At 36.2% G+C, this 25971-nt stretch overlaps 1 protein-coding gene across 5 annotated transcripts in view; it reads right to left on the bottom strand.

Annotated features, from left to right (window-relative positions):
* The window catches only part of SNCA (synuclein alpha), a 130542-nt gene that overhangs the window by 97607 nt on the left and 6964 nt on the right, over nucleotides 1-25971 (bottom strand). For all 5 annotated transcript variants that reach the window (XM_067736967.1, XM_067736966.1, XM_067736965.1 and 2 more), the window contains exons 3-4: nucleotides 20608-20649; nucleotides 10714-10856 (exon numbers count right to left, since the gene is read on the bottom strand). In XM_067736967.1, the coding sequence (XP_067593068.1) occupies nucleotides 10714-10856; nucleotides 20608-20649 (185 nt within the window). The remainder of the gene's footprint in view (nucleotides 1-10713; nucleotides 10857-20607; nucleotides 20650-25971) is intronic.

The following is a 25971-nucleotide window of genomic DNA, read 5'->3' as shown; positions in this document are numbered from 1 at the left end:
CATTTTAAGTGAACTTGGGGAGAGGGAGCTTTGAGCTCATATTAAGCTCTGGCAACAAATAAATCTTGAATTTGATTGAATATTTATACAATGAGTCTGTTTTATACTAAAAAGAACTAAAATAAGATTAAATACAAGTCCTTAAACATTAAACTAGGCCTTAGCGCTTATCATGAAGGTGCCAAAGTCAGATGAGCATGGGGGCGTTGCTCCTCTGGAACGGCTCCCATTCTAGAAAATTAGCTTGAGGAGAACCTCTCTGGCCTCTTCCCTTTGAAGGACTTCCTGGCCTTTGAGGAAAAGGGAAAAGGGCCAAGAAGATGCCTCAGCCAATCTTCACAGTTGCAAACTACTTAGACCTGCCCCCATCTAGGAGCTTTGTCAGGATTTGGTACAAAAGCTTCGTATGAATAGAGTCCTCTCTTTGGCCTTGTCCCAAGGGATCTTATAGAAAATGGGTATAAAAGAAGAGGATTTGGATATGGGGTGCTGAGTCCTGGTCATCTCTCTAAATACCTCTAACCCAGAACCAAGAAACAAGGCGTCTTAAGAAGAGGAGGAAAAGAGTGAGTGGGGACAGCGTCAGTTAGCCTGGGGCGTCTCAAACCTGTGTTCCACAGAATACCGAGAACTACTCTCCAAGGGTTTTGCGTCCAAAAAGCAACAGGAAAGACAGCAACTATATCCCTAACACAACATATTAGGACTCTAGATTTTCTTTAGTTTAAAAGAGATTTTTAACTTTGTTTCCTCCAGTGTTTCCCAAAATTGTTTCTTTCTAATTCTAACATGTATGTACTAATCAGTGGAACCATACTGGGGAAATCGAACACAAAATCATAGTAGTATGACTTTATGTTATTTAATAGACTGTTCAGTGAATGTTTTTTCCCTTTTTTGTGTTTACAATTTCCTTGTTAAATATCATCGAAATATAAACAACTATAGAAGAGACCTTCTATAATCATATATCTAACACAACTTAGAGAAAACGTAGGTTCCTCTTAGCAAAATGTTATAACTACAATGCATTGCGGTTGGTTGTTTATCTTTTGTCTGCCATACCTCATTTCATTCACACTCCGACTCTGTGCAGTGACTGGCCAGTTACAGATGAGTAGGTTCGGTTTAGAAAGGTTAAATGAGTTGCCAGAAGTCTGGCAATGCGAAATTGAACAAACTGGCCTAAAATTCAAGCCATTAAACGAAGACTCAAAACATTTTGGACTCATTTAATCCAACACTGTTATTTCACAGAGGAGAAAATCCATGCTCAGAGGGGTAAAATGGCGTCATCCAAAGAGACAAGACCAACTCCACGTTCCCTGACGTAAAGCACATGCCCTCTGCGCTAAGCCATGCTTCTCCTATAGCTGACCAAATCCAATGGTGTGGGTAAACCAGGAACCCAGGACAAAGATAGAGGCCAGCTGGCTATCATGGTAGATGAAACAACAGATGGAGAGCAGCTTTAGTCAGAACACTCGTGATCTGCGTCAAACACAAATGTTCCCTTCCCTTTGCAGGAAAAATACCATGGAAGAAGGACTGCTACTATAAGCAGTTATTAGTATTTAGTGGAGATTATTATTTTTAAAGGTGCCTATTTTACGTATGTTGCAATGTTAGAAATTAAAGGTGAAGCATTTTTAATGACATCATATGCTTTGCGTGATAATTATATTAAGCCACAAATTCACGGACATAAGTAGGAAGGATGTGCCTCGTCCATTTCTGCTACAGATAGTATATAATACACAATCCACTGAGTAAAAACTGGGGCCTTAAGGCAAAGCTGTATGTACCAGAAAACCCGTGTGGCAAGAAACAGTACAGTGTATAATGAAAGGGCAATTTTCTGCTTTTTTGAGGATCCCCAACAATCAAATAGGATAAAATGTGTATATGTGCTAATTGGAGATGATTTGCTAATATGGCTTCTCAGACTTACATCATCCCCATGTAAGCATAGACAGTTAAATTCTATGTGATTTTCTTAAATTATAAATTCACATTATTCTTCACAATCCCCAAAGCTGCAACTGAATTCATTCTTATGATTGGAGCTCCAAATACATTCATCATACTATGTAGTTGTGAAGAACACACAAGAAAAATAAGATAGCTTCCACCTCTAATCAGGAAGATAAAATATATATTCTTTCTATTTTTTTTTGTTCATTCGATTGTTTATTTACTCAACAAACATAATTTCTGTCTCAGTGTTCTTTTTATTAATGCACACTATAGCTTTAGTAAGAATTAAATAATACTTTTCTTAATACATCTGTTTAGTGACACCAGAATTACCTGGTAAAGGGGAATATTTAAATTGTAAGATATACAAATGTTTGGTAAAGTTTTAATGAAGTTTTTTAATAAAAGACTTACCTCATATTTGAGTTGACAAACTACTCATTTCCCCTCACAGAAGAACAATTAGATACGACGAATCGCCCAAGTCTAGTTCCCATAATTACGTATTTGCATGCAAATCGGCATCTCATCTATCTTATTTCTGTGCCTCTAAAATTCAAGTAAACATATTTTGTTCTAGATTTGTGTATATTTTGAATATTTTGAGAACCTAGGACCTCTTTTTCTATTGTCTCTTGATAAAGCAAACACCACCATCAAACATCTCCCTGAAAATTAGAAAACTAAAAGCCTTTCTTTCAAGGGACAAAAAAATCAAATTATTCTTACTTTTTAGGAACACACAAGTTGATCATCATTGAAGTGTGGAATAAGATTACTGTATATCATAATAAATAAACACACCTTATTCCTTTTATTCCTGCCAGTTAAAATTATTGTTACTAATGTTGTTTTTCATTGAATTACAAGGTGGAAATGTGGCTCAGATGGTAATAGAGCTTTTAAAAAAACACCTAAATTTGAAATCATCTGACACATAATAGTATCTGATTAATGAAACACTATCAAAAATATCATGTCATCTTTGCATGTGAAGGGACGGTAGCAATACACGTTAGCCACAAGCCCAATGACAATGAGTTCATAAAAGTATGGGTATTGCTCTCACACTGCATTCAGCAAAATTGCAATCCATGTTAAGCATTTATGAAGGAATAAACCAATCGCACAAATACGATTTAAAGCTATTTGTTGGTGTGCCCTGGAGCAGTTCTATCATACCCTTCTTATAATATATTTCTCTAACAAACAAAACTATCATCACAATTGGTTTTCTGAAGACTGAAATTGGATCTGTACTCACGTATGTACTGCAGGGTTGTAATGCTTACACATTATTGTTTTATGACAATTTTAAAATTTATTGTTTATTGTTGCATTACACAATGCTTACACTGGTCCTAGGATTCAGGTGGAAGTGTTTTATATTTTAGCTGTGTCTAAACAGCTAAAATATTGTAGTTCTTATCTCTGTGTGTGGTAATTTCACAGTCTACTGACAAAAACAAAATTTAAAGATAATATTTACCGAGAGGAAAAGTCTCTCTCTCATGACTAACAGAAAGCACTTTTTTCCCTACAATGGATATATACTTGTTACAAATATATGCCCTCAAAGACCAGAGATGCTCGTTCTTCCCAGGGGTAAATACATCGGTCGCCTGCCTGGATTGCACATTTCCTGAAGGCAGGAGCCATCCACGTGTTATTCGCCTTTGTATTCCCCATGGTGCCCAGCTGGGCATCAGCACATACAAAGTACCCATTAAATGACTGAATGCTATTGAATTATAATGAAAATTTAACCGTAGGCCTATGTCCCTTACAATCTTATATATAATTATAGGGTGCTTTCCTACTTACAACCTTACAAGATTAAGGGTCATTAAGAATCGTGATTCATCCATCCTGAACCCAGTGAAATACTATTAAATACACAGAAATCCCATCATAATGGACGAGTTTCTTAGTGGAGACAGTTTACGTAACACTAGTAGACTTTCACACGAGTATAGAATATTGACTTTTACATACCACATTGCAAACTATTACTGATCATATTCATTTTGAAACAAATCAAGTAGATCAATTAGTTTTTTCTTTATTTACCACATTATGCTTTCATCTAAGATTACAGTGATATTAGCCGTATACACTGCTTCCACCACAAACACAAATCAGGCAGAGCATTGTGCCTCAGAAGTTTTAGTTTAGGTTTAAATACAACTAACAGTCATGTTGGTTATGTTCTAAGGTCAAGCACAAGGTAAGACTCAAACTTATAATTATTTGAGAAAATACATTGTATCAATCATTAATAAATATCAAAGGAAAAAGTTTACTGTAAATTAAAATACTTCACTAACGTTGACATCTCGTATTACCTTCTTATAAACAATATTAAGATCACGTCTGTGATATGCGTATGCTTCTTCAAAGAAATCTGAAAGGTCACCTGTGACCTTTGGCTTATTTGTGAAATCAGCATCAAAGGAGCTAGCTGATGCCAACATTCATCATCTGATTAATCATTTAGTTAGAAGGTCCGTAACACTCAAGTGTTTAGAAATAAATTTGGATCAAGCTAAACACAACAGCTCTGGTTAAGTCAAAGGAAATAAGGACACTTAAATGTTACAGATCACAGTGTCAAATCTGAACTTTTTCATTTCTGCTTTGTTTTAGTCACCTAGCACACATTTGGTGAGCTGTCCTCTTACAAATTAAGGCAGGGTTACAGATCATACGTGCTTCTATACAACTGACATCAGTATTTTCTGGGTAACTGTGCTGGGGATATTAAAAATTGTTTATAATATCTAATTTTTCCAAAATGGCACTGATTAGGAACTTCATTATGATTCTGAAGAAAAAAATAAACAGATGAAACCTGAATATTTCAAGTATCTGAGGCCATAAATATTTCAAGCTTATTTCTTCCATAAAACCTATTCATCTCCATGTAGATAGGGCAGCGCCTAAACGGGATGTGATAATGAAGTTGACTGCTGTACTATCTGTCAGGCAGTGGCTTTATAGCTTATTCAGAGCTTTCACTCTCTACATGTGCAGAAAATTACAAAAATATAAACCTCAGGGACACCAAGGATCCAACTGTTCTAGGGCGTTCCAGATAGCATTAAAGAGATGCTCATGTATTCAGTAAGGATTTATTTGAGCAGCAAACACATGCAGAGCACTACTGAGGGGTTGGAATGGAGCAAACACCCTAGTGAACCGCTCTATATTGTAAACACAGACGCACTACGTAATAACTCTTACTCAAGGGCCTTTCTTTTATAATATTCTTGGTACAAGAAGATCATTTGTTCTCAACAGAAGTGGGAAACAAGTTTTATTTATATAACACCACTGTTTGTTTGAACTTAAAACTTGAATACCTCTGCCAATGCATTTGTAGCTTGTTTCTATTGTGCTAATCAGGTGAATGACCTTCAGGAAGTGACTTGTATGGCTGGTAACCTCTTGTGTGTACATAGGTAAAAACAGAGATGTATTATTCTGATGTATTAAATAAAGAAGCTAGTAATACTTGATCACAAAAAATTCTTAAAATTCGGGACATCCTATTTGTCCTTTAATCTAGTATCGTATAACTAGGAATTATTACTAAGGGTGGCTTCATTCATACGATCAAACTCACAAAAACACTTAGGTGTCTGTGGTCATACCTCTCATCAGAAAGAGATGAGTACACCAGAACAAGCATTCCCGAAGAGATGAATTTAGCAAATAGAAAGAGAAAAATAAAAATGAGTACTAGACCTCTTGGTTTAAAAAAAACACAAGAAATCACAAAAGGCAGGAAAGAAAGAAAAGAGAAAGGAAAGGGAGGGAGGAAGGAAGGAAGGGAAAGAGAAAGGAAGAAAGGAAGGAAGGAAGGAAGGAAGGAAGGAAGGAAGGAAGGAAGGAAGGAAGAAAGAGAAAGAAAGAAAAAGAAAGCAAGGAAAGAAGGAAGGAAGGAAGGGAGGGAGGGAGGGAGGAAGGAAGGAAGATTTGTCCCCTCATCAATCTGGGAATGATGGGCCAAATACCCTCAAAGGGCATACGGGCTGAACACCAATGCAGCCAGTCCTTGTGCAGTGTTCCTGATATTCAAAGGGAGAAACCAATGACCAAGAGAACGGCACAGCCACGAATCCACTTCAACAAGCTAACACCTAGTAGCCCTGCTTATCACATTCCTCTTCCACCAAGCCGTGTGAAATGCATCACTGAATCTCGTTGATATTATTTCCTGTGTAGCCCTTGAATTAATCCCTTTCTTTCTTTTTCCCTCACCAACACCTTGGTATTCACAATCATCTCCTCCTTCTATCATAGCCCACTAACTGGTCCCTGGTTTCCTCTCTTTCCTCTTTTTAATCTGTTTCCCACCCTACAGGCAGAGACATCATTTCCACAGGCAAATTTATAACCTGACGTCCAGATTAAGTGTTTAAAATGCTTTAATAGGTTCCCTTATTTTTAGAACAAAGAACAATGTCTTTATCATGGCCAACTGTGACGTGGCCCGGCTACATCCTTAGTTTCTCTGGTCTCAGCTGTCCTCTTTGATTTGCCATGCTCCCCTCCTACCACGTTAGATCTCCTCTTGCTGATGCTTTTGCCTGGAACGCTTTTCCTCTAACTCTCACTTCTGAAAATTGCTAGTCATGTTTTGGATCTCAGTTCAAACATCACTTCCCCAGGGAAGCCTTTGTATTGCCTCCCCCTCCCCCTTACCCTGCAGTAGCTGGGTCAGGTCTCTAGTTAGATATTCTTGGCATTAGGTACTCCATTGCATTTATCACAGTTTATAACTACACACTTATTGTGTGGTGATTAGATGATTACTACTGATATCTGTCACTAGACTATAAGCACAATGAAGAGAAAAACTGTATGGCTTTCTTATCATTTTAACCTCAATATCTAGCAAAGTTTCTGGCACACAGTAAGCAAGGATTATTTCTTCAATGAATAATGAGTGTCAAAATGGGAGTCATTAATAAGCAGTTAAAGCAACAATAAAGTGCTTACTGCCATTCACCAGCATCACTTTGATAAGAGTTTGAAGGATTAAATTATTTCGAATTGCATAACGAACAAATTCAACAATTTTGTTTAAATTCGGGAATTTTGGGCATCCCGTAGATGTGGCCAAAATGAAAGTTTAGTAGCATCTTCCCTGAATTACTACAGAAACTCAGAACTTTACTGCTAAATTGGGATTTAACAATTTTCTAGTATATCCCTCATTATACAAGAAAGAGTCTTAGGAGATCTTCAAAAGGTCATTTAGCCTGTTCGTGACAGAGCAGGGATGAAAATCAGCCATTTAAACTCCCAGTTCAATTTTTTTTGGCTACAACTATGCTGTAATTTCTAGGTTTATGGCTTCATTTTCATATTAGAAATTTGTAAGACCCTACCAGTACCCATAAGAGAAATATCTCCAAATGGTTAATTTTGTCACATCATTTAGGTTTCTGCTCTAAAAAACATTAAAACAAAGAGCAATATTTTTAGAAAGGTAAAAAGCAAGCCCAATTTTGTAAGAAATGAAACATTTTCATGCCTTATTTGCAATTCACATTGTACGCCTCGCCTTAAGTGAGGTGAGATGCAGGGTGAGGGTGGGATGCAGAAGGTACATGCTTCCCTGGTTTCTTAATATTCTGAAGTAAAGAATTTTCCCAGTTAAACCTGGTTGTCCAAATTTCATTTATGAAAAGCCAAAAGCAAGGTAAATTTTGAGGAAGGGGCTGGAGAAATGACCTTAGTAGATGGAAGAGCTCTGCTGGTACCCAGGCTGTTACAATTGGCTATGTGACCTTGGACTGCTTACTTCCCCTCTGTAAATTTCCTCGTTTGTACAATCAGGAAACTGATCTAAATCATGGGCTCTGTCTGTTGATGGGCTTCCATGATCCCACTAAGCCCTTTGGTGTGTGTATGTGAGTGTACATTTTTCTGGGAAGAGGGTCCATAGTTTCTATGATGTTGGCAAGGATCTGGGACACAAAACACATTAACTGCGTTTGTGCTAAAATCTGAGGGTCCCTCTGAACTTTGGAAATGGAATAAAGCTGTACATAGAATTACAATTTCAGATGGAAATAGGAATTAGTATAATTATTAGCATGAGTAATAAGATAGCTTGAAAAGCATAGTCTGTACAAAGGAATACTACTATCATCAACCATACATTCAAGTATTAGCTGAAGAACTTCACTGGAAGCCCAGTCCAGATTTTCCAGAAGTACCATCAATTGTTCCAGAAAATGTAACTACATGGGATAAAATCTCAATATGTCACAGGTTTTCAGTCCTTCCTGTTTATTGATGTTTTAATGACCCATCAAGATAGGTCTGCTACATAGGATTACATGGAGCGGAAACAATCCAGAGTAGTCTGTCAGCAAATAAAGATACTGTCTTATAGTTTGCAGGATATCTATTCCAAAGCATTTTGATGATAACTTTTGGACGGCTGAAGAGCCACGGTTGCTATACTACACACATATTTACTAAAGACACAGAAATAAAAGTCACTTTCTTATCACTGATTTCCTTCCTTCTCTCCCTTCTTAATGTAATAAACATTCCTTAATTGTCTCCTATGTGTCAGGGCGCTCTTCTAGACACTTGTGAAGTATCAGTGAACAAACTATTATCTTCTGCTGTCGTGGTGCTTACATTTCAGAATGGGAGAAATGAAATAAACGATATGCATAAAAATAAGTTAGCTATTATTTTTAAAGGTGATAAATGCTTTGGCCAAAAAAAAAATAAAAGAAAGAAAGAGTAGGGAAATTAGGAATACCAGAGATGAGGAGAATGGTTCCAATTTTAAATAGGTCAGAGAGGGCCTCACTGAGAAGGTGTTGATTAGTAAAGACCTGAGGAGATGAGGGAGTGAGGCAAATGTATAATCTTGGGGAAGAGCTTTCCAGACAGTGGGAAGAGTCAAGGCAAGGGTATGCTTGATGTGTTCAAGGAATAGCAAGGAGGCACTATGGTAGGGAAAAAGCAAAACTCATTCTGCTGCTAATCATGTTACTGACAACGGTTTAATCTCCAAAATATACAAACAGCTCATACAACTCAACAACAAAAAACAAACAACCCAATCAAAAAATGGGCAGAAGACCTTAATAGTCATTTCTCTAAAGAAGATCTATGGCCAGTAGGCACATGAAAAGATGCTCTACATCACTAATTATTAGAGAAATGCCAATCAAAACTATAATGAGGTATCACCTCACACCAGCCAGAATGGCCATCATTAAAAAGTCTACAAATAACAAATGCTGGAGAGGGTGTGGAGAAAAGGGAACCCTCCTGCACTGTTGGTGGGAATGTAAGTTGGTGCAGCCACTATGGAAAACAGTGTGGAGGTTCCTCAGAAAACTAAAAATAGAATGACCATGTGATCCAGCTATCCCACTCCTGGGCATATATCCAGACAAAATTATAATTCAAAAATATTACATGCACCCCTATGTTCATAACAGCATCCTTCACCATAGCCAAAACATGGAAACAACCTAAATGTCCATCGACAGATGAATGGATAAAGAAGACGTGGTACCTATATACAATGGAATACTACTCTGCCATAAAAAAAAGAATGAAATAATGCCATTTGCAGCAACATGGATGTAACTAGAGATTATCATACTAAGTGAAGTAAGTCAGAAAGAGAAAGACAAATACCATATGATATCACTTATATGTGGAATCTAAAATATGGCACGAATGAACCCATCTACAAAACAGAAACAGACTCACAGACATAGAGAACTGACTTGTGGTTGCCAAGGGGAAGGGGGGCAGGGAGAGGGATGCACTAGGAGTGTGGGGTTGGTAAGTGAAAACTATCTCATTAAGAATGGATAAACAACAAGGTCCTACTCTATAGCACAGGGAACTATATCCAATCTGTTGGGATAAACCATAATGGAGAAGAGGATTAAAAAGGAATGTATTTACGGATGTAACTGAGTCACTTTGCTGTACAGCAGAGATTGCCACAGCATTGTAAATCAACTGCACTTCAGTTAAAAAAAGAATCATTCTGCTGCTGTGGTCAGGAAATTGGTAAAATTTCATCTTCCAGTTGACACTTCATTTTCTATTGCTTACTCGTTTAAAATGAAAGTCATAATAACTCTTGAATAATCTTCCTAGAGTCTCATATTTGTCAAGAAAGGCAAAGTCAGAATTCTGAGAACTGAAAAACCACCCCAAAACAATGATCTCTGGTTGGTAACGTCGTTTAAGTCTCTCAGTTTCCACAGACGTATATTTGGCAATGAACTGTTATGCAATAAGCAGATCTGCCCTTTAATAAGAGATGATGTCACTATAAAGAAATCAAGTAAAAGATCTTCATTTTTGAACATTTAGAGATTGGGCACAAAGCATTTGCTATATTCCAACAAAGAGAAATTCCAAGATTCATAGCTAACATAAAAGCACCCATTCTTTCTGAATGTCACTGTTCTTTTGGGCATTTGTTAAACTGTCCATTTCATTAACTTTTTTCCGGAAAATAAAACAATCATGATTATTGTACAATTTTCATGGCATTTATCTGGGTGAATACCTCCAAAAGGAATACACATATAAAGGTAGTACTTTTTTATGAGGGAAGGTCAGTCAGCCCTCCCACAAGTAAGCATCTTATTCCTGCCTAGTGCCTTGCCCTGAAAACTCACCGTGATCCACAAGCTTACGTATAAAACAAAAAAATGTACACAGCCATACCTTGCCCAGCTGATCCTTTTTGCCAAAGCCAGTGGCAGCTGCAATGCTCCCTGCCCCTTCCACTGTCTTCTGTGCTACCGCAGTCACCCCTGTCACCACTGCCTCTCCAACATTTGTCACTTGCTCTTTGGTCTTCTCAGCCACTGAAATAAATCAAGAATGACAGATTAAGGGATGATGGAGCGATCGCCACTTAAAATAATTTCATTTCCACTAGACATCAACTTCTAAAGGCCTATATTTGCACACGTAGATAACTAAAGAGTAAGAAGAAATAAAAGCTCCCAAGATTTCTAAGTGAGCGTGGCTTAGCCAAACATATCAATAGAATCTTTGCTAAGATAGTCTGTTGTAATCATGCAGATATTAAGAGGTGTTTCAAGCTTAATGATCACAAATTTAGAACACTAAGCAATTTCAGTTTGGTTTACTTTTTATTAAGGAAAGTTTACAGCAAGCAATGCTTACAGGGGCAGTTGTATCAAACTTAGCACAAAATTTATTTCAATTTCAATGCCAATTCTTTGATCTCACTCAGGATGTTTGTTTCATCACACCTTCTGAGACACAGAACACATATGTGCTCTCACATGTTACCATCAGAAATAAACAATAGAGTAAGGGAAGATTATGAAGGAACTTTGATCCTTTTATGAAACATCAGATAGTTGAAACAGAAGGGGTTTTAGTGATGAGACTGATTTTCAACCATTTTAATGGGAACAAAAGAGCTAGACATAAAGTACGAAAATGAAATGGTTTGTTGAGCACACTTACAATTTCTTTTCATTAAAAAAATATAATATGGTGATTCAGTAGATTTTTAAAAATAAGTTAAAATTTTAAGAGGGTATAAACAGTTCGGGATTAGACTTAGAAGAGATTTAATCTCACATCAAAACTTCTCTAAGACTATATCTGATATAACTGTTAATTTAATCTTTCTATATTACCTCCATACAAATATCAAATAAAGGAAGTTGAAATTAAAAAGTTTGTTTCAATTAAATGAAGAGTTTTATGTTAAAGAGGTAAAAGATGAGATTCTGCACTGTTAACAATTTCAAGGTCAATAGAGAAACAAAACAACCCTTCACCTAAACTTTATAACATTTATACTCATAAAGCCTTGGTCTTGCATTCTTACCTATATCTATGTAACGTTTGCCTTCTTTTCTGAGGAATCCGAAGAGTTGCACTATGTTAGCTGTTAAGTGTTATGTGCTAGTCACATGATTATTGTACAGATTTCATGTCACCAGTTGGGAGAGGCCAGTGATTAAACAGTAATCGTGTGGACAAAACAACTGGGTTTTGAAAACACTATGTAGGTCAAGGAAGCTGAAGAGGCTGTAAGGACAAAGACCCTCACTCCTCAGTCCAAGGCAATGTGGGGAAGCAGATGTGACCCTAGAGTCTAAAACCAGGAAGAGTTCACAACAGGTGATATGGTTGATGCCTGCTAACTAGTCATGGCTATTCTCAATGCAAAGTTCAGTTTAAATGCCGGTGAAAAGCTGTACTGGAAATCTCATGTTTTTAAACATTTACAGAATGTTGATGCTTTAAAAATAGTGAATGATGGGCGCTAAGTTTTCATTTTTTTCTTTTCTAAGAACATGAATAGAAAATTTTACTTGAAAATGAACATTTCTTGTTACAAAATCTCAAAGACAAATATAAATTTTGATCTTTTTACAGATTCATTTTTCTGCCAGCCACAAAAGTTTATTTTTATAATTCGAGATTTACATATATATACACTTGTTTAATGCACATAAACTGCACAGTAAAATGCACTTTGTACTTCATTATAATCTTATTAGATTTTATCTCTGTAAGAGTTAAGTAAATTAGTAACATTACAAAATGGCAGAGTTTACATGTAGCAAAGATACACACATTTTAAAAGATTTCTGTAGGACTTGATTTATCTAGTGTTTTATTCACTGACCTCGAACTCCTTTGTTAAAACCTCAAATGTCAACCTCCATGTTAAAAACCTCTCCTCCCAACAAATGTCCTTGTTCCTCCTCCTGTGGTCCCATAAAATTTTAGGTGTATCTTTACTACTGAACTGTTGTTTTGCACCATAATTGTTCCTTGCCCAGTATGTCTCTCCACCTCCAGCATGCACATATGTGCGTGCATGTACGTACACACACACACACACACACACACACACACACACACACGAACCCCAAAACCCATGTTTACATTTTGTCATTCTGGAGAAAACTCAAAAATTCTGACTTTGTCAACAGTTATCCTTGCAGCACATCTCCACAGCCTCCATTAGATGGTAGTATTAGTTGTATTCTTTAATTTTTACCGCAGGCTCTGAACCTTGAAACGTGGTTATCTGCTTTCTCAACCACATGGATTCTCCTTCAACTATTAAAATGGAAAGCTGTTACTCTACATAAGCTCCCTTCATACAGCATAGTCTACAACCGTCTGATATCCATTTCTTATAAAAATCATGCTTCATAACATCCCATTTACAGAAGGTCCCTAGAGGGCAGTTTATATATACCTTGGATTGGATTGGAACAGAGCAAACATAAGCTGAATACTCGTTTTTTTTATTTGATGATTAACTTAATTTTTTTAACATCTTTATTGGAGTATAATTGCTTTACAATGTTGTGTTAGTTTCTGCTGTATAACAAAGGGAATCAGCTATACATATACATATATCACCATACCTCCTCCCTTGTGCGTCTCCCTCCCACCCTCCCAATCCCACACCTCTAGGTGGTCACAAAGCACACAGCTGATCTCCCTGTGCTATGCAGCTGCTTCCCACTAGCTAGATAGTTTACATTTGCTAGTGTATATATGTCAATGCTACTCTCTCACTTCGTCCTAGCTTACCCTTCTCGCTCCCCGTGTCCTCAAGTCCATTCTTGAGGTCAGCATCTTTATTTCTGTCCTGGCCCTAGGTTCTTCAGAACCATTTATTCTTTTTAGATTCCATATATATGTGTTAGCATACAGTATTTGTTTTTCTCTTTCTGACTTACTTCACCCTGTATGACCGACTCTAGGTCCATCCACCTCACTACAAATAACTCAATTTTGTTTATTTTATGGATGAGTAATATTCCATTGTATATATGTGCCACATCTTCTTTATCCATTCATCTGTCAGTGGACACTTAGGTTACTTCCATGTCCTGCCTATTGCAAATAGTGCTGTAATGAAAAATGTGGTACATGACTCTTTTTGAATTATGGTTTTCTCAGGGTATATGCCCAGTAGTGGGATTGCTGGGTCGCATGGTAGTTCTATTTTTAGTTTTTTAAGGAACCTTCATACTGTTCTCCATAGTGGCTGTATCAGTTTACATTCCCACCAACAGAGCAAGAGGGTTCCCTCTTCTCCACACCCGCTCCAGCATTGTTTGTAGATTTTCTGATGATGCCCATTCTAAAAGGTGTGAGGTGATTCCTCTTTGCAGTTTTGATTTGCATTTCTCTAATGATTAGTGACGTTGACTATCCTTTCATGTGTTTGTTGGCAATCTGTATATCTTCTTCGGAGAAATGTCTATTTAGGTCTTCTGCCCATTTTTGGATTGGGTTTTTTTTTTTGATATTGAGCTGCATGAGCTGCTTGTATATTTTGGAGATTAATCCTTTGTCAGTTGCTTCATTTGCAAATATTTTCTCCCATTCTGAGGGTTGTCTTTTTGTCTTGTTTATGGTTTCCTTTCCAGTGCAAAAGCTTTTAAGTTTCATTAGGTCCCATTTTTATTTTTGTGTTATTTTCATTTCTCTAGGAGGTGGGTCAAAAAGGATCTTGCTGTGATTTATGTCATAGAGTGTTCTGCCAATGTTTTCCCCTAAGAATTTTATAGTGTCTGGCCTTACATTTATGTCTTTAATCCACTTTGAGTTTATTTTTGTGTATGGTGTTAGGGAGTGTTCTAATTTACTTCTTTTTACATGTAGCTGTCCAGTTTTCCCAGCACCACTTATTGAAGAGGCTGTATTTTCTCCATTGCATATTCTTGCCTCCGTTATCAAGCATAAGGTGACCATATGTGCGTGGGTTATCTCTGGGTTTTCTATCTTGTTCCATTGATCTATATTTCTTTTTTTGTGCCAGTACCATACTGTCTTGATTACTGTAGCTTTGTAGTATAGTCAGAAGTCCAGGAGCCTGATTCTTCCAGTTCCGTTTTTCCTACTCAAGACTGTTTTGGCTATTTGGGGTCTTTTGTGTTTCCATACAAATTGTGAAATTTTTTGTTCTAGTTCTGTGAAAAATGCCATTGGTAGTCTAAAAGGGATTGCATTGAATCTGTAGATTGCTTTGGGTAGTATAGTCATTTTAACAATGTTGATTCTTCCAATCCAAGAACATGGTATATGTCTCCATCTGTTTGAATCATTAATTTCTTTCATCAGTGTCTTAGAGTTTTCTATATACAGGTCTTTTGTCTCCTTAGGTAGGTTTAATCCTAGGTATTTTGTTCTTTTTGCTGCAATGGTAAATGGGAGTGTTTCCTTAATAACTCTTTCAGATTATTCATCGTTAGTATATAGGAATGCGAGAAATTTCTGTGCATTAATTTTGTTTCCTGCTACTTTACCAAATTCATTGATTAGCTCTAGTAGTTTTCTGGTGGCATCTTTAGGATTCTCTATGTATAGTATCATGTCATTTGCAAACAGTGACAGTTTTACTTCTTCTTTTCCAATGTGGATTCCTTTTATTTCTTTTTCATCTCTGATTGCTGTGGCTAAACCTTCCAAAACTATGTTGAATGATAGTGGTGAGAGTGAGCAACCTTGTCTTGTTCCCGATCTTAGTGGAAACAGTTTCAGTTTCTCACCATTGAGAACAATGGTGGCTGTGGGTTTGTCATATATGGCCTTTATTATGTTGAGGTAAGTTCCCTCTATGCCTACTTTCTGTAAAGTTTTTAATCATAAATGGGTGTTGACTTTTGTCAAAAGCTTTTTCTTTACCTATTGAGGTTATCATATGATTTTTATCCTTCAATTTGTTAATATGGTGTATCACATTGATTTGCATATATTGAAGAATCCTTGCATTCCTGGGATAAACCCCACTTGATCATGGTATATGATCCTTCTAATGTGCTGTTGGATTCTGTTTGCTTGTATTTTGTTGAGGATTTTTGCATCTGTGTTCATCAGTGATATTGGATGTAGTTTTCTTTTTTTTTGATATCTTTGTCTGGTTTTGGTATCAGGGTGATGGTGGCCTCGTAGAATCAGTTTGGCAGTGTTCCTCCCTCTGCTATATTTTGGAAGAGTTTGAGATGGATAGATGTTAGCTCTTCTCTAAATGTTTGATAGAATTCGCCTGTGAAACCATCTGGTTGTGGGCTTTTGTTTGTTGGGAGATTTTTAATCACAGTCTCTGTTTCATTATTTGTGATTAATCTGTTTATATTTTCTATTTCTTCCTGGTTCAGTCTCAGAAGGTTGTGCTTTTCTAAGAATTTGTCCATTTCTTCCAAGTTGTCCATTTTATTAGCAGATAGTTGCTTGTAGTAATCTCTCATGATCCTTTGTGTTTCTGCAGTGTCAGTTGTTACTTCTCTTTTTTCATTTCTAATTCTACTGATTTGAGTTTTCTCCCGTTTTTTCTTGATGAGTCTAATGGTTTATTAATTTTGTTGATCTTCTTAAAGAACCAGCTTTTAGTTTTATTGATCTTTGCTACTGTTTCCTTCATATCTTTTTCATTTATTTCTGATCTGATCTTTATGATTTCTTTCCTTCTGCTAACTTTGGGGGTTTTTTGGTTCTTTTTTCTCTAATTGCTTTAGGTGTAAGGTTAGGTTAATTGAGATGTTTCTTGTTTCTTGAGGTAGGACTGTATTGCTATAAACTTCCCTCTCAGAACTGCTTCTGCTGCATCCCATAGGTTTTGGGTCATTGTGTTTTCATTGTCATTTGTTTCTAGGTATTTTTTGATTTCCTCTTTAATTTCTTCAGTGGTCTCTTGGTTATTTATAGTGTATTGTTTAGCCTCCATGTGTTTGTATTTTTTACAGTTTTTTTTCCTGTAATGTATATCTAGTCTCATAGCATTGTGGTCAGAAAAGATACTTGATATGATTTCAATTTTCTTAAATTTACCAAGGCTTGATTTGTGACCCAAGATATGATATATCCTGGAGAATGTTCCATGAGTGCTTGAGAAGAAACTGTGTTCTGTTTTTGGATGGAATGTCCTATAAATATCAATTAAGTCCATCTTGTTTAATGTGTCATTTAAAGCTTGTGTTTCCTTATTTCTTTTCATTTTGATCTGTCCATTGGTGAGAGTGGGGTGTTCAAGTCCCCTACTATGATTGTGTTACTGTCGATTTCCCCTTTTATGGCTGTTAGCATTTGCCTTATGTATTGAGGTGCTCCTATGTTGGGTGCATAAATATTTACAACTGTTATATCTTCTTCTTGGATTGATCCCTTGATCATTATGTAGTGTCCTTCTTGGTCTCTTGTAATAGTCTTTATTTTAAAGACTATTTTGTCTGATATGAGAATTGCTCCTCCAGCTTTCTTTTTATTTTGCATGGAATATCTTTTTCCATCCCCTCACTTTCAGTCTGTGTGTCCCTAGGTCTAAAGTGGGTCTCTTGTAGACAGCATATGTACGGGTCTTGTTTTTGTATCCATTCAGCCAGTGTATGAGTTTTTGTCGGAGCATTTAATCCATTTACATGTAAGGTAGTTTTCAATATGTATGTTCCTATTACCATTTTCTTATCGTTTTGGGTTTGTTATTTTAGATCTTTTCCTTGTCTTGTGTTTCCTGCCTAGAGAAGTTCCTTTAGCATTTGTTGTAAAGCTGGTTTGGTGGTGCTGAATTCTCTTAGCTTTTCCTTGTCTGTAAAATTTTAATTTCTCCGTTGAATCTGAATGAGATCCTTGCTGGGTAATCTTGGTTGTAGGTTTTTCCCTTTCATCACTTAAATACGTTCTGCCACTCCCTTCTGGCTTGCAGAGTTTCTGCTGAAAGATCAGCTGTTAACCTTATGGGGAGTCCCTTGTATGTTATTTGTTCCTTTTACCTTGCTGCTTTGAATATTTTTTCTTTGTGTTTAATTTTTGATAGTTTGATTAATATGTGTCTTGGCATGTTTCTCCTTGGATTTATCCTATATGGGACTCTCTGCACTTCCTTGACTTGATTATTTGCTTTCCTATATTAGGGAAGTTTTCATCTATAATATCTTCAAATATTTTCTAAGTCCCTTTCTTTTTCTTTTCTTCTTCTGGGACCCCTGTAGTTCGAATGTTGTTGTGTTTAATGTTGTCCCAGAGGTCTCTGAGACTGTCTTCAATTCTTTTCATTCTTTTTTCCTTATTCTGCTCTGCAGTAGTTATTTCTACTATTTTATCCTCCAGGTCACTCATCTGTTCTTCTGCTACAGTTATTCTGCTATTGATTCTTTGTGGAGAATATTTTATATCATTTATTGTGTTTTTCATCGTTTGGTCTTTAGTTCATCTAGGTCCTCGTTAAAACATTTCTTGTATTTTCCCCATTCTATTTCCAAGATTTTGGATCATCTTTACTATCATTACTCTGAATTCTTTTTCAGGTTGACTGCCTATTACCCCTGCATTTGTTTGCTCTGGTGGGTTTTTACTTTGCTCCTTCATCTGCTGCGTATTTCTCTGTCTTCTCATTTTGCTTAACTTACTGTGTTTGGAGTCTCCTTTTCACAGCCTGCAGGTTCATAGTTCCTATTGTTTTTGGTGTCTGCCCCCAGTGGGTAAGATTGGTTCAGTGGCTTATGTAGGCTTCCTGGTGGAGGGGACTGGTGCCTGTGTTCTGGTGGGTTAGGCTGGATCTTGTCTTTCTGGTGGGTAGGACTGTGTCTGATGGTGTGTTTTGGGGTGTCTGTGAACTTACTATGATTTTAGGCAGCCTCTCTGCTAATGGGTGGGGTTGTGTTCCTGTCTTGCTAGTTGTTTTGCATGGGGTGTCCAGCACTGGAGCTTGCTGGTCAGTGAATGGAGCTGGGTCTAAGCATTGAGATGGAGATCTCTGGGAGAGCTCTCACCAACTGATATTATGTGGGGCCAGGACGTCTCTGGTAGACCAATGTCCTGAACTTGGCTCTCCCACCTCCGAGGCTCAGGCCTGACACACCAGGCCGGAGCACCAAGACCCTGTCAGCCACATGGCTCAGAAGAAAAGGGAGGAGAAAAAAGAAAGAAAAAACATAAAATAAAATAAAATGAAGTTATTAAAATAAAATATAAAAAGTATTATTAAAATTTTTTAAAAAATAAAAAAAGAGAGCAACCGTACCAATAAACAAATCCACCAATGATAACAAGCGCTAAAAACTAAACTAAGATAAACATAAAAATCAAAAACTAGTCTTTAGCATACCCCAAGTCTACATTTGCTCCCAAAGTCCACAGCCTTGATTTTGGGAATCCTAACCACAAGGCCACCAGGGAACTCCCCGTTTTAATTTTATACCCTAATTTTTTATCAAAAATATGTATAAAATAGTCATGTAAATACTTTTCTCCACTAGCTGCAAAAATGTAGCTCAAGATAGATCCACTATAAAGTGATAGTAAGTAACACCTAGATAATATATACTATTTGCCTTCAGTATTCTATATATTTATATATATTCATTCACTGAATTCTTTTACAGATGAGGAAACTGAATCACACAGAGGTTATGAATCTTGCAGAAAAATCACACAGCTAGTAAGGGGTAAGCAGAAATTCGAACTAAAGTGGTCTTGCTCCAGTGTTTATGGTCTTAACCACAATACAGTATTAATATTCCCGTTTGGGGCTTCCCAGGTGGCGCAGTGGTTGAGAGTCCGCCTGCCGATGCAGGGAACACGGGTTCGTGCTCCGGTCCGGGAAGATCCCACGTGTCGCGGAACGGCTGGGCCCGTGAGCCATGGCCGCTAAGCCTGCATGGCCGGAGCCTGTGCTCCGCAATGGGAGAGGCCACAGCAGTGAGAGGCCCGCATACCACACACACACCAAAAAAAACCAATATTCCCGTTTGATTTTCCCAATTTCTATTTTATAATTTATCAATAGGAGCATGTTATTTTTCTGAAGGCTTGTTATGTTTACTGTTTCCTGATGATATGAATTATATTTCTGATTATATCTCTTGTTTTACCACACCTGTCAGAAAGCTTGGAGTACGTACAAAATGAAACTCAATCACAGCAAGTCTGTGGGCTTTTAAGGTTGTTAAATTGTGATTTTTCCCTTGATTTTTCTGTTTCTATCATTATCCTCCTCCTCTTCCTCATTATCACCACCATAATTTTCGCTATTCATTTACTGTAATCTTCTTACAGACTTGTTAAAAATCTTGGTGAAATTAAGCCAAAAAGAGACAATAAGTAATTTACGGATCATCCCAAGGGTGTTTCCTAAAATGTCGTCTGAATCATCAAGGAAATGTTATAATTCATATATTGTAGTGTCAGAATATTTCATTATACACTACAGAAAATTTTAATTCATTCCTTGAAAATGGCAATCCTTATGTGATATTTATGCTATTGGTTTGCCAAGAACACTAAGTTTTGGTTGAATACTCAAATCTACACTACTATAAACAATTAAACTGGTTAATTCAGTCATCATTCTTGACAGTTACACACACTGTGCTTTATTTATCTACAACAAATACTTAAACTATTTAAAAATATTTAATAAAGAATCAAGATTTTTAAAAAGGATTAAAAAAAAGAATCAAGATTAAACAAAGCTGATGTTCCCTAGAATGCTCCTCTATGGGCAGAGTGGTTATTTACATTTATTCTGAATGATCAGTGCTAGGGCCATACTGCTTACTAGATATTTTCAATATCATCCCTGGATATAAGCTCCACAAAGCTTACCTGTTGTCACACCATGAACCACTCCTTCCTTAGTTTTGGATCCTATAAAAACAAAGAAATTGAAACCATAAGTGTCAAAGTCGCCTTTACTGCTAATGAGCTACTTTGAAATACATCTAATGGAAAAACAGTATCTCAATCTTCAGAAGCCCATGTGTTAAGATATCCTCAGGGGGGAAAAAAATCTAAAACAAAGAAATCCAGCAATCACTACAACAAACAGAAGAAAGCAAAGCTAACAGGATACTTTCCAATTATGATTTTAGCACAGAGTGATGACTTTTCAGCCCCCTGTGTCCCACTTCCCACATCAACTTACAGAGGGGGAAAAAATGTTGAGATAACACTGGGGCTGGGTGGGTAGGTGATTTTGCATTCAGAATTGCAGAAGTTCTACCAAAGTACAATACAAAAGAGATTAGGTAACCCATGAAACATAAACAGATGGGGGAGCGAGAGAAAGAATTCACATTTGTTGAACACCTATTATGTAAAAGGTATTTTATATCTCATCTCATTTAAACTTTGTAATACCCATTTCATATCATGCCCATTTTATTCCATATGAAGCAATTACAAATTAAAGTTAAATGATTTGCCTAAAGTCACATAGGTAATAACCGGCTACAACCACATTCAAATTAAGGGCTCTATGACCCTAAGCCCATATTTTCTACGAAGCCAGGCAAACCTTTAGAAGGAATGCAGTACTTTATCATTCAAGTATGATTAATGCCAGCTTCAAGAAGTGGCAAGATAGGAATTTTCCCCAATTCTTGACCATTACTAAGCTTTTACACAAGTAATTTATTAATATGTGTCATTAAAACTAAGTTTGTGAACAATTTTATTCATAAGTCCTTTAATGTTGGATTTTTTTAGTGTAATTGATACCAGCTTTTTCATAAAATGTTTTTGAATAACAACAAAATGAAGATTCATTTGAAAACTACCCTATAAGTCAAATAAAGTAGTTCTTACTGAGTATACTAGAAATAACTGTAAACACATTTTACAACAGGAAAAAAGTGTAAGAGAGCCTCAGTTCCTTATCAAATAAAAATCCTTACCAACAAAATTAATATATAAGATTAATTAAATAATCTCTAAGAAGCTGGTTCTTAAACTGGAGAGTGCAGCAGAATCAATTAAGTGGAAGCAAGGTTAAAAAATGTTGACTACTGAGTCAGAGTTTCAATATTCAGTAAATATCAGGTACAGATATTTGCATTTTTAATAATCCTCATGATCTAATGCAGGTAATACATGGATCAAATCTGAGAAACACTGGTCTGAGGCAGTTTCTAGTTCCAAATTTATTTAGAAGTACGTATCAATGATATAAATTATATGATGATCAATAAGGTGATTTAAATAAATATACATGATCATATTGAACTTTTTCATTGAATTTTTTAATAAAAATATATAAATAAGGCATTAAGTATAACTTGCATGCATTATATTTAAACTTACACTGTACAAAACAGTCCAGCTAAGTTTCTACATTTAATAAAGCAATTTAAGTATCTTTAAGAACTTCCAATTTGAATGTATTTAAGGACCTCTAATAAATATAGAGCATAAAATGAAATACAGCCTTGTAGTTAAGAAAGTGAGCTCTGGATTCTCATTTTCTGGATTTAAATCTTCACTTCACTACATAATAAACAAATACACATCACACAATCAACATGAAGATCAAAGCAAATAATACATGCACAGGTCTTAAAACAGTGTTTAGTACATAGTACTTAGTAAGTGATAATTGTTATTATTTTTCTTATATAATATTTGTAAAGAGATTTTCAGTTTAAAACACAGGACAAATCACCATATCATAAACTCATATAAATGAAATTGTGCAGTTGTTAAATATGTTAAAGGTTACAGGATAGTATTTTACATATATGCAATATGAAGTGTGTGTGTGTGTGTGTGTGTGTGTGTGTGTGTGTGTATTTTTCAGGCAATGATCACTTTGCATAGTATTGTGGAATCATAAAATGACTGCACACAAGCTGAGGTGAAGCTATAGAAAGTGATCTTAATAATCAATGAGGAAAATTCTGATGAATCAGTGATAAAAATGACTGTTGTTCCATGACCTTTAAAATTTTCTGTCAAAACATTAAAAATTCTTCTAGTCATTTAAAAATGTACAGGGAAATTAAAAACTAAGTAAAGTAATACTTATTTTGTGTACTGTAATTTAAAACATTGACAAGTGTTTTATTTCTTTGTAAAAAACTAATGAGTGGTTTAAACAGTGCTTGTCTTCTCCCCATTGTATAACTTTCAATATTAAGCTGAGCATCTTTTCTAGGTCTTAGAAAGTTGTAATACTCCTTCATAAGTTTGGGTCAGTTTCCAAAATCTTAGCTTTTGTATTTTTAATGTCATGATATATCTCTGATGGTTTCTTTCATGTGAGGTGTTTATATAGCACCACTTCCTCTGGGACAGCTTCAGCCTACTCATCACAAACACGTTTTCCATTTATGTTGATACCTTCACCTTCGACAAGTTCCTCTGGCTGCATATCCAGTCTCCTGAATGGCAGCAGTATCCACATTCTCACAGTCAGCTATTCCTTCTATAAATACATTTATGTCTGATTCAAATTTTACTTTCAGCATTTTTCACTTTATTTCTTTGCTGACATTCCCTTCTTTGGTCAATTTTCTCTTTCAATTATGCATCTTTGTAAAATATCATCTGTGTTTATCATTGGGAGGCAAGGAGGTAACTTAACCATGGGCTTTGCTGTCTGTACAAACTGAATAACAGATCATAGAGCCACTGACTGTTACAGCGGACTGATCACAAATAAACTTTGAAAGAAGTCATGTGATTTGGCCATGGATCATAAATAATGAGTTTCTGTTACTTATGTAGTGACTGTGGGCTAAAGAGCTAGGAGCAAAGTTTATACTTTATGTAATAACTCACAGTTTATGTATTGCGGTGATAGAAATTTGAACTGTACAGTTAGGGACTGGTTTTATTTAACTGACTGTGGTAACTGAAGTTCATGTACACTGGAACTATGCAATTGTATTTAGGAGAACAGTTCTTATCACTACCCACCTGCCACTCCTTGAACCCCTTATTTCAAAAAATGACTAGTAAAAAAATTTTTAACAGTTGGCCTGTGGTCTTTCCTCTCTATCTCAGTTATAACTGATAATTTGGTCTTTTGCTAAATCATGGAATGTATCCTGAATTAAGATATGTGAAAGTCTTGATGAGGTTGCTTAAACCAATGAACTTTTTCTGCTGTCATAATTGTTCATTAGTATATGTTATTGATGATTAACCTTTAATTGATGAATAATCTGTAATTGAAAAGATATAGCTACCAAATAGGTGTCAAGTGGCTATGTGACTAGTAACATGGATGGATGGATGGATGGATGGATGGATGGATGGATGGATAGATAGATAGATAGACAGATAGATAGATAGATAGGTAGGTAGGTAGATAGGTAGGTAGATCTCATAATAGATATAGTTGAACGGACACTAGATCTGATGGCTTCCCTGAGCTGAGGTGGCCCACACCCATTCCCCTCCTGTCAGGACTTCACAAAGCTACAGAGTGGAGAAGGTCAGAAGTCATGCCTCATCTTTGCAAGGACTCAGTTATGCTATTTTGCATGTTATGTTGACGATCTGAATACGGTGGAGGTGAAGCATATTGTGACTTGGGAGTTTGATATCAATCCACAGTCTTGACAACTGCTACTTCCTGAGCAGAATGTCACTGGAAGGGTTTTGAAGATTTACCTTGCCTTTACTGTTACAATACTTGACATTCTATAAAAAGAACTACTTTTTTTTTTTGCTTTTGAATTTGACTCTTAATTTATAATTTCTAAGCTATTTGATTGAGAAATTTTTTGTCCATTAAATTGAAGTAGGTTGATTGAAAATTTATGTACAAAGATATCACAAAAGGAGAAAAAAAATCACAAAAATAACACTGATTCTTTTTTTTTTTTTTTTTTTGCAGTACGTGGGCCTCTCACTGTTGTGGCCTCTCCCATTGCGGAGCACAGGCTCCGGACGCGCAGGCTCAGCGGCCATGGCTCACGGGCCCAGCCGCCCCGCGGCATGTGGGATCTTCCCGGACCGGGGCACGAACCCGTGTCCCCTGCATCAGCAGGTGGACTCTCAACCACTGCGCCACCAGGGAAGCCCCAACACTGATTCTTATGGTGATTCTTCAATTAGTTAAAAGATAGTTGTCAAAAGCATAATATTGTAAAGGAATGAGGTTACTTTTTTCATGAGGCTTAGGAAAAACGTGTGCCAAACTTCTTCAGCCATAAGTGAAATTAGAAAAATTTCCTTAGGCATTTCTAATCTTTCAAGCTACTTACTGATAATAGTTCTTGTAATGAAGGACGAAATGATAGAAAGAAAATATATTGACAAAGTAATTATTCTGTTAGAGAGTTTATCTGACAGTAATAACCATGACTCCTATATATAAAAGTGTGCTTTAGAAAAATTCTCAATGAAATATTAACAAATCAAACCCAACAATGTATAAAAAGAATTATATACCACAGCCAAATGGGATGTATCATAGGTATGAAAGGCTGGTTCAGCATTTGAAAGTCAATTAAGTAATTCATCACATCAGCAGGCTCAAAAAGACAAATGACATGATCACATTAATAGATGCAGAAAGAGCATCTGACAAAATCCAACACTTATTTGTGATAAAAAAAAAAAAACTCCAGTCAACTAGAAATAGTGGGGAACTTTCTCAACTTGATAAAGAATCTCTACCAAAAAAGCTACAGCTAACATCATACTTCATGGTGAGACACTAGCAGCTTTCCTACTAAGACCAAGAACAAAGCAAGAATATCCCCTTTCACCACTTCTTTCAACATCATACAGGAAGCCCTAGCTAATGCAATAAAACAAGGAAATATAAGGTATCAGACTGGGAAAGAAGAAATAAAACTGTCAAGAATCAACAAAAAAAATCTCCTGGAGCTAATAAGTTACTACAGAGAGGTTGCAGGATACAAAGTTAAAAAGTCAATCACCTTCCTATCTACCAGTAATGAACAAGTAGAATTTGAAATTAAAAACACAATACCATCGAACATTAGCACCAAAAAAATACAACGCCTGCATATAAATTTAACAGAATATATACAAGATCTATATGAGAAAAACTACAAGGCCCTGATACCAAAATCAAAGAACTATATAAATGGAGAGCTAGCTATTCCATGTTCATAGATAAAAGATACAATATTATCAAGATGTCAGCTCTTCCCAACTTGATTTATAGTTCAATGTAATCTTAACCAAAATCCCAGCAAGTTATTTTGTGAATGT

Source organism: Pseudorca crassidens, chromosome 4 (genome assembly GCF_039906515.1).
Source record: "Pseudorca crassidens isolate mPseCra1 chromosome 4, mPseCra1.hap1, whole genome shotgun sequence".
NCBI lineage: Eukaryota > Metazoa > Chordata > Mammalia > Artiodactyla > Delphinidae > Pseudorca > Pseudorca crassidens.
Note: the sequence above shows the minus strand (reverse complement) of the source record. Positions and strands in the feature narration are given on the sequence as shown.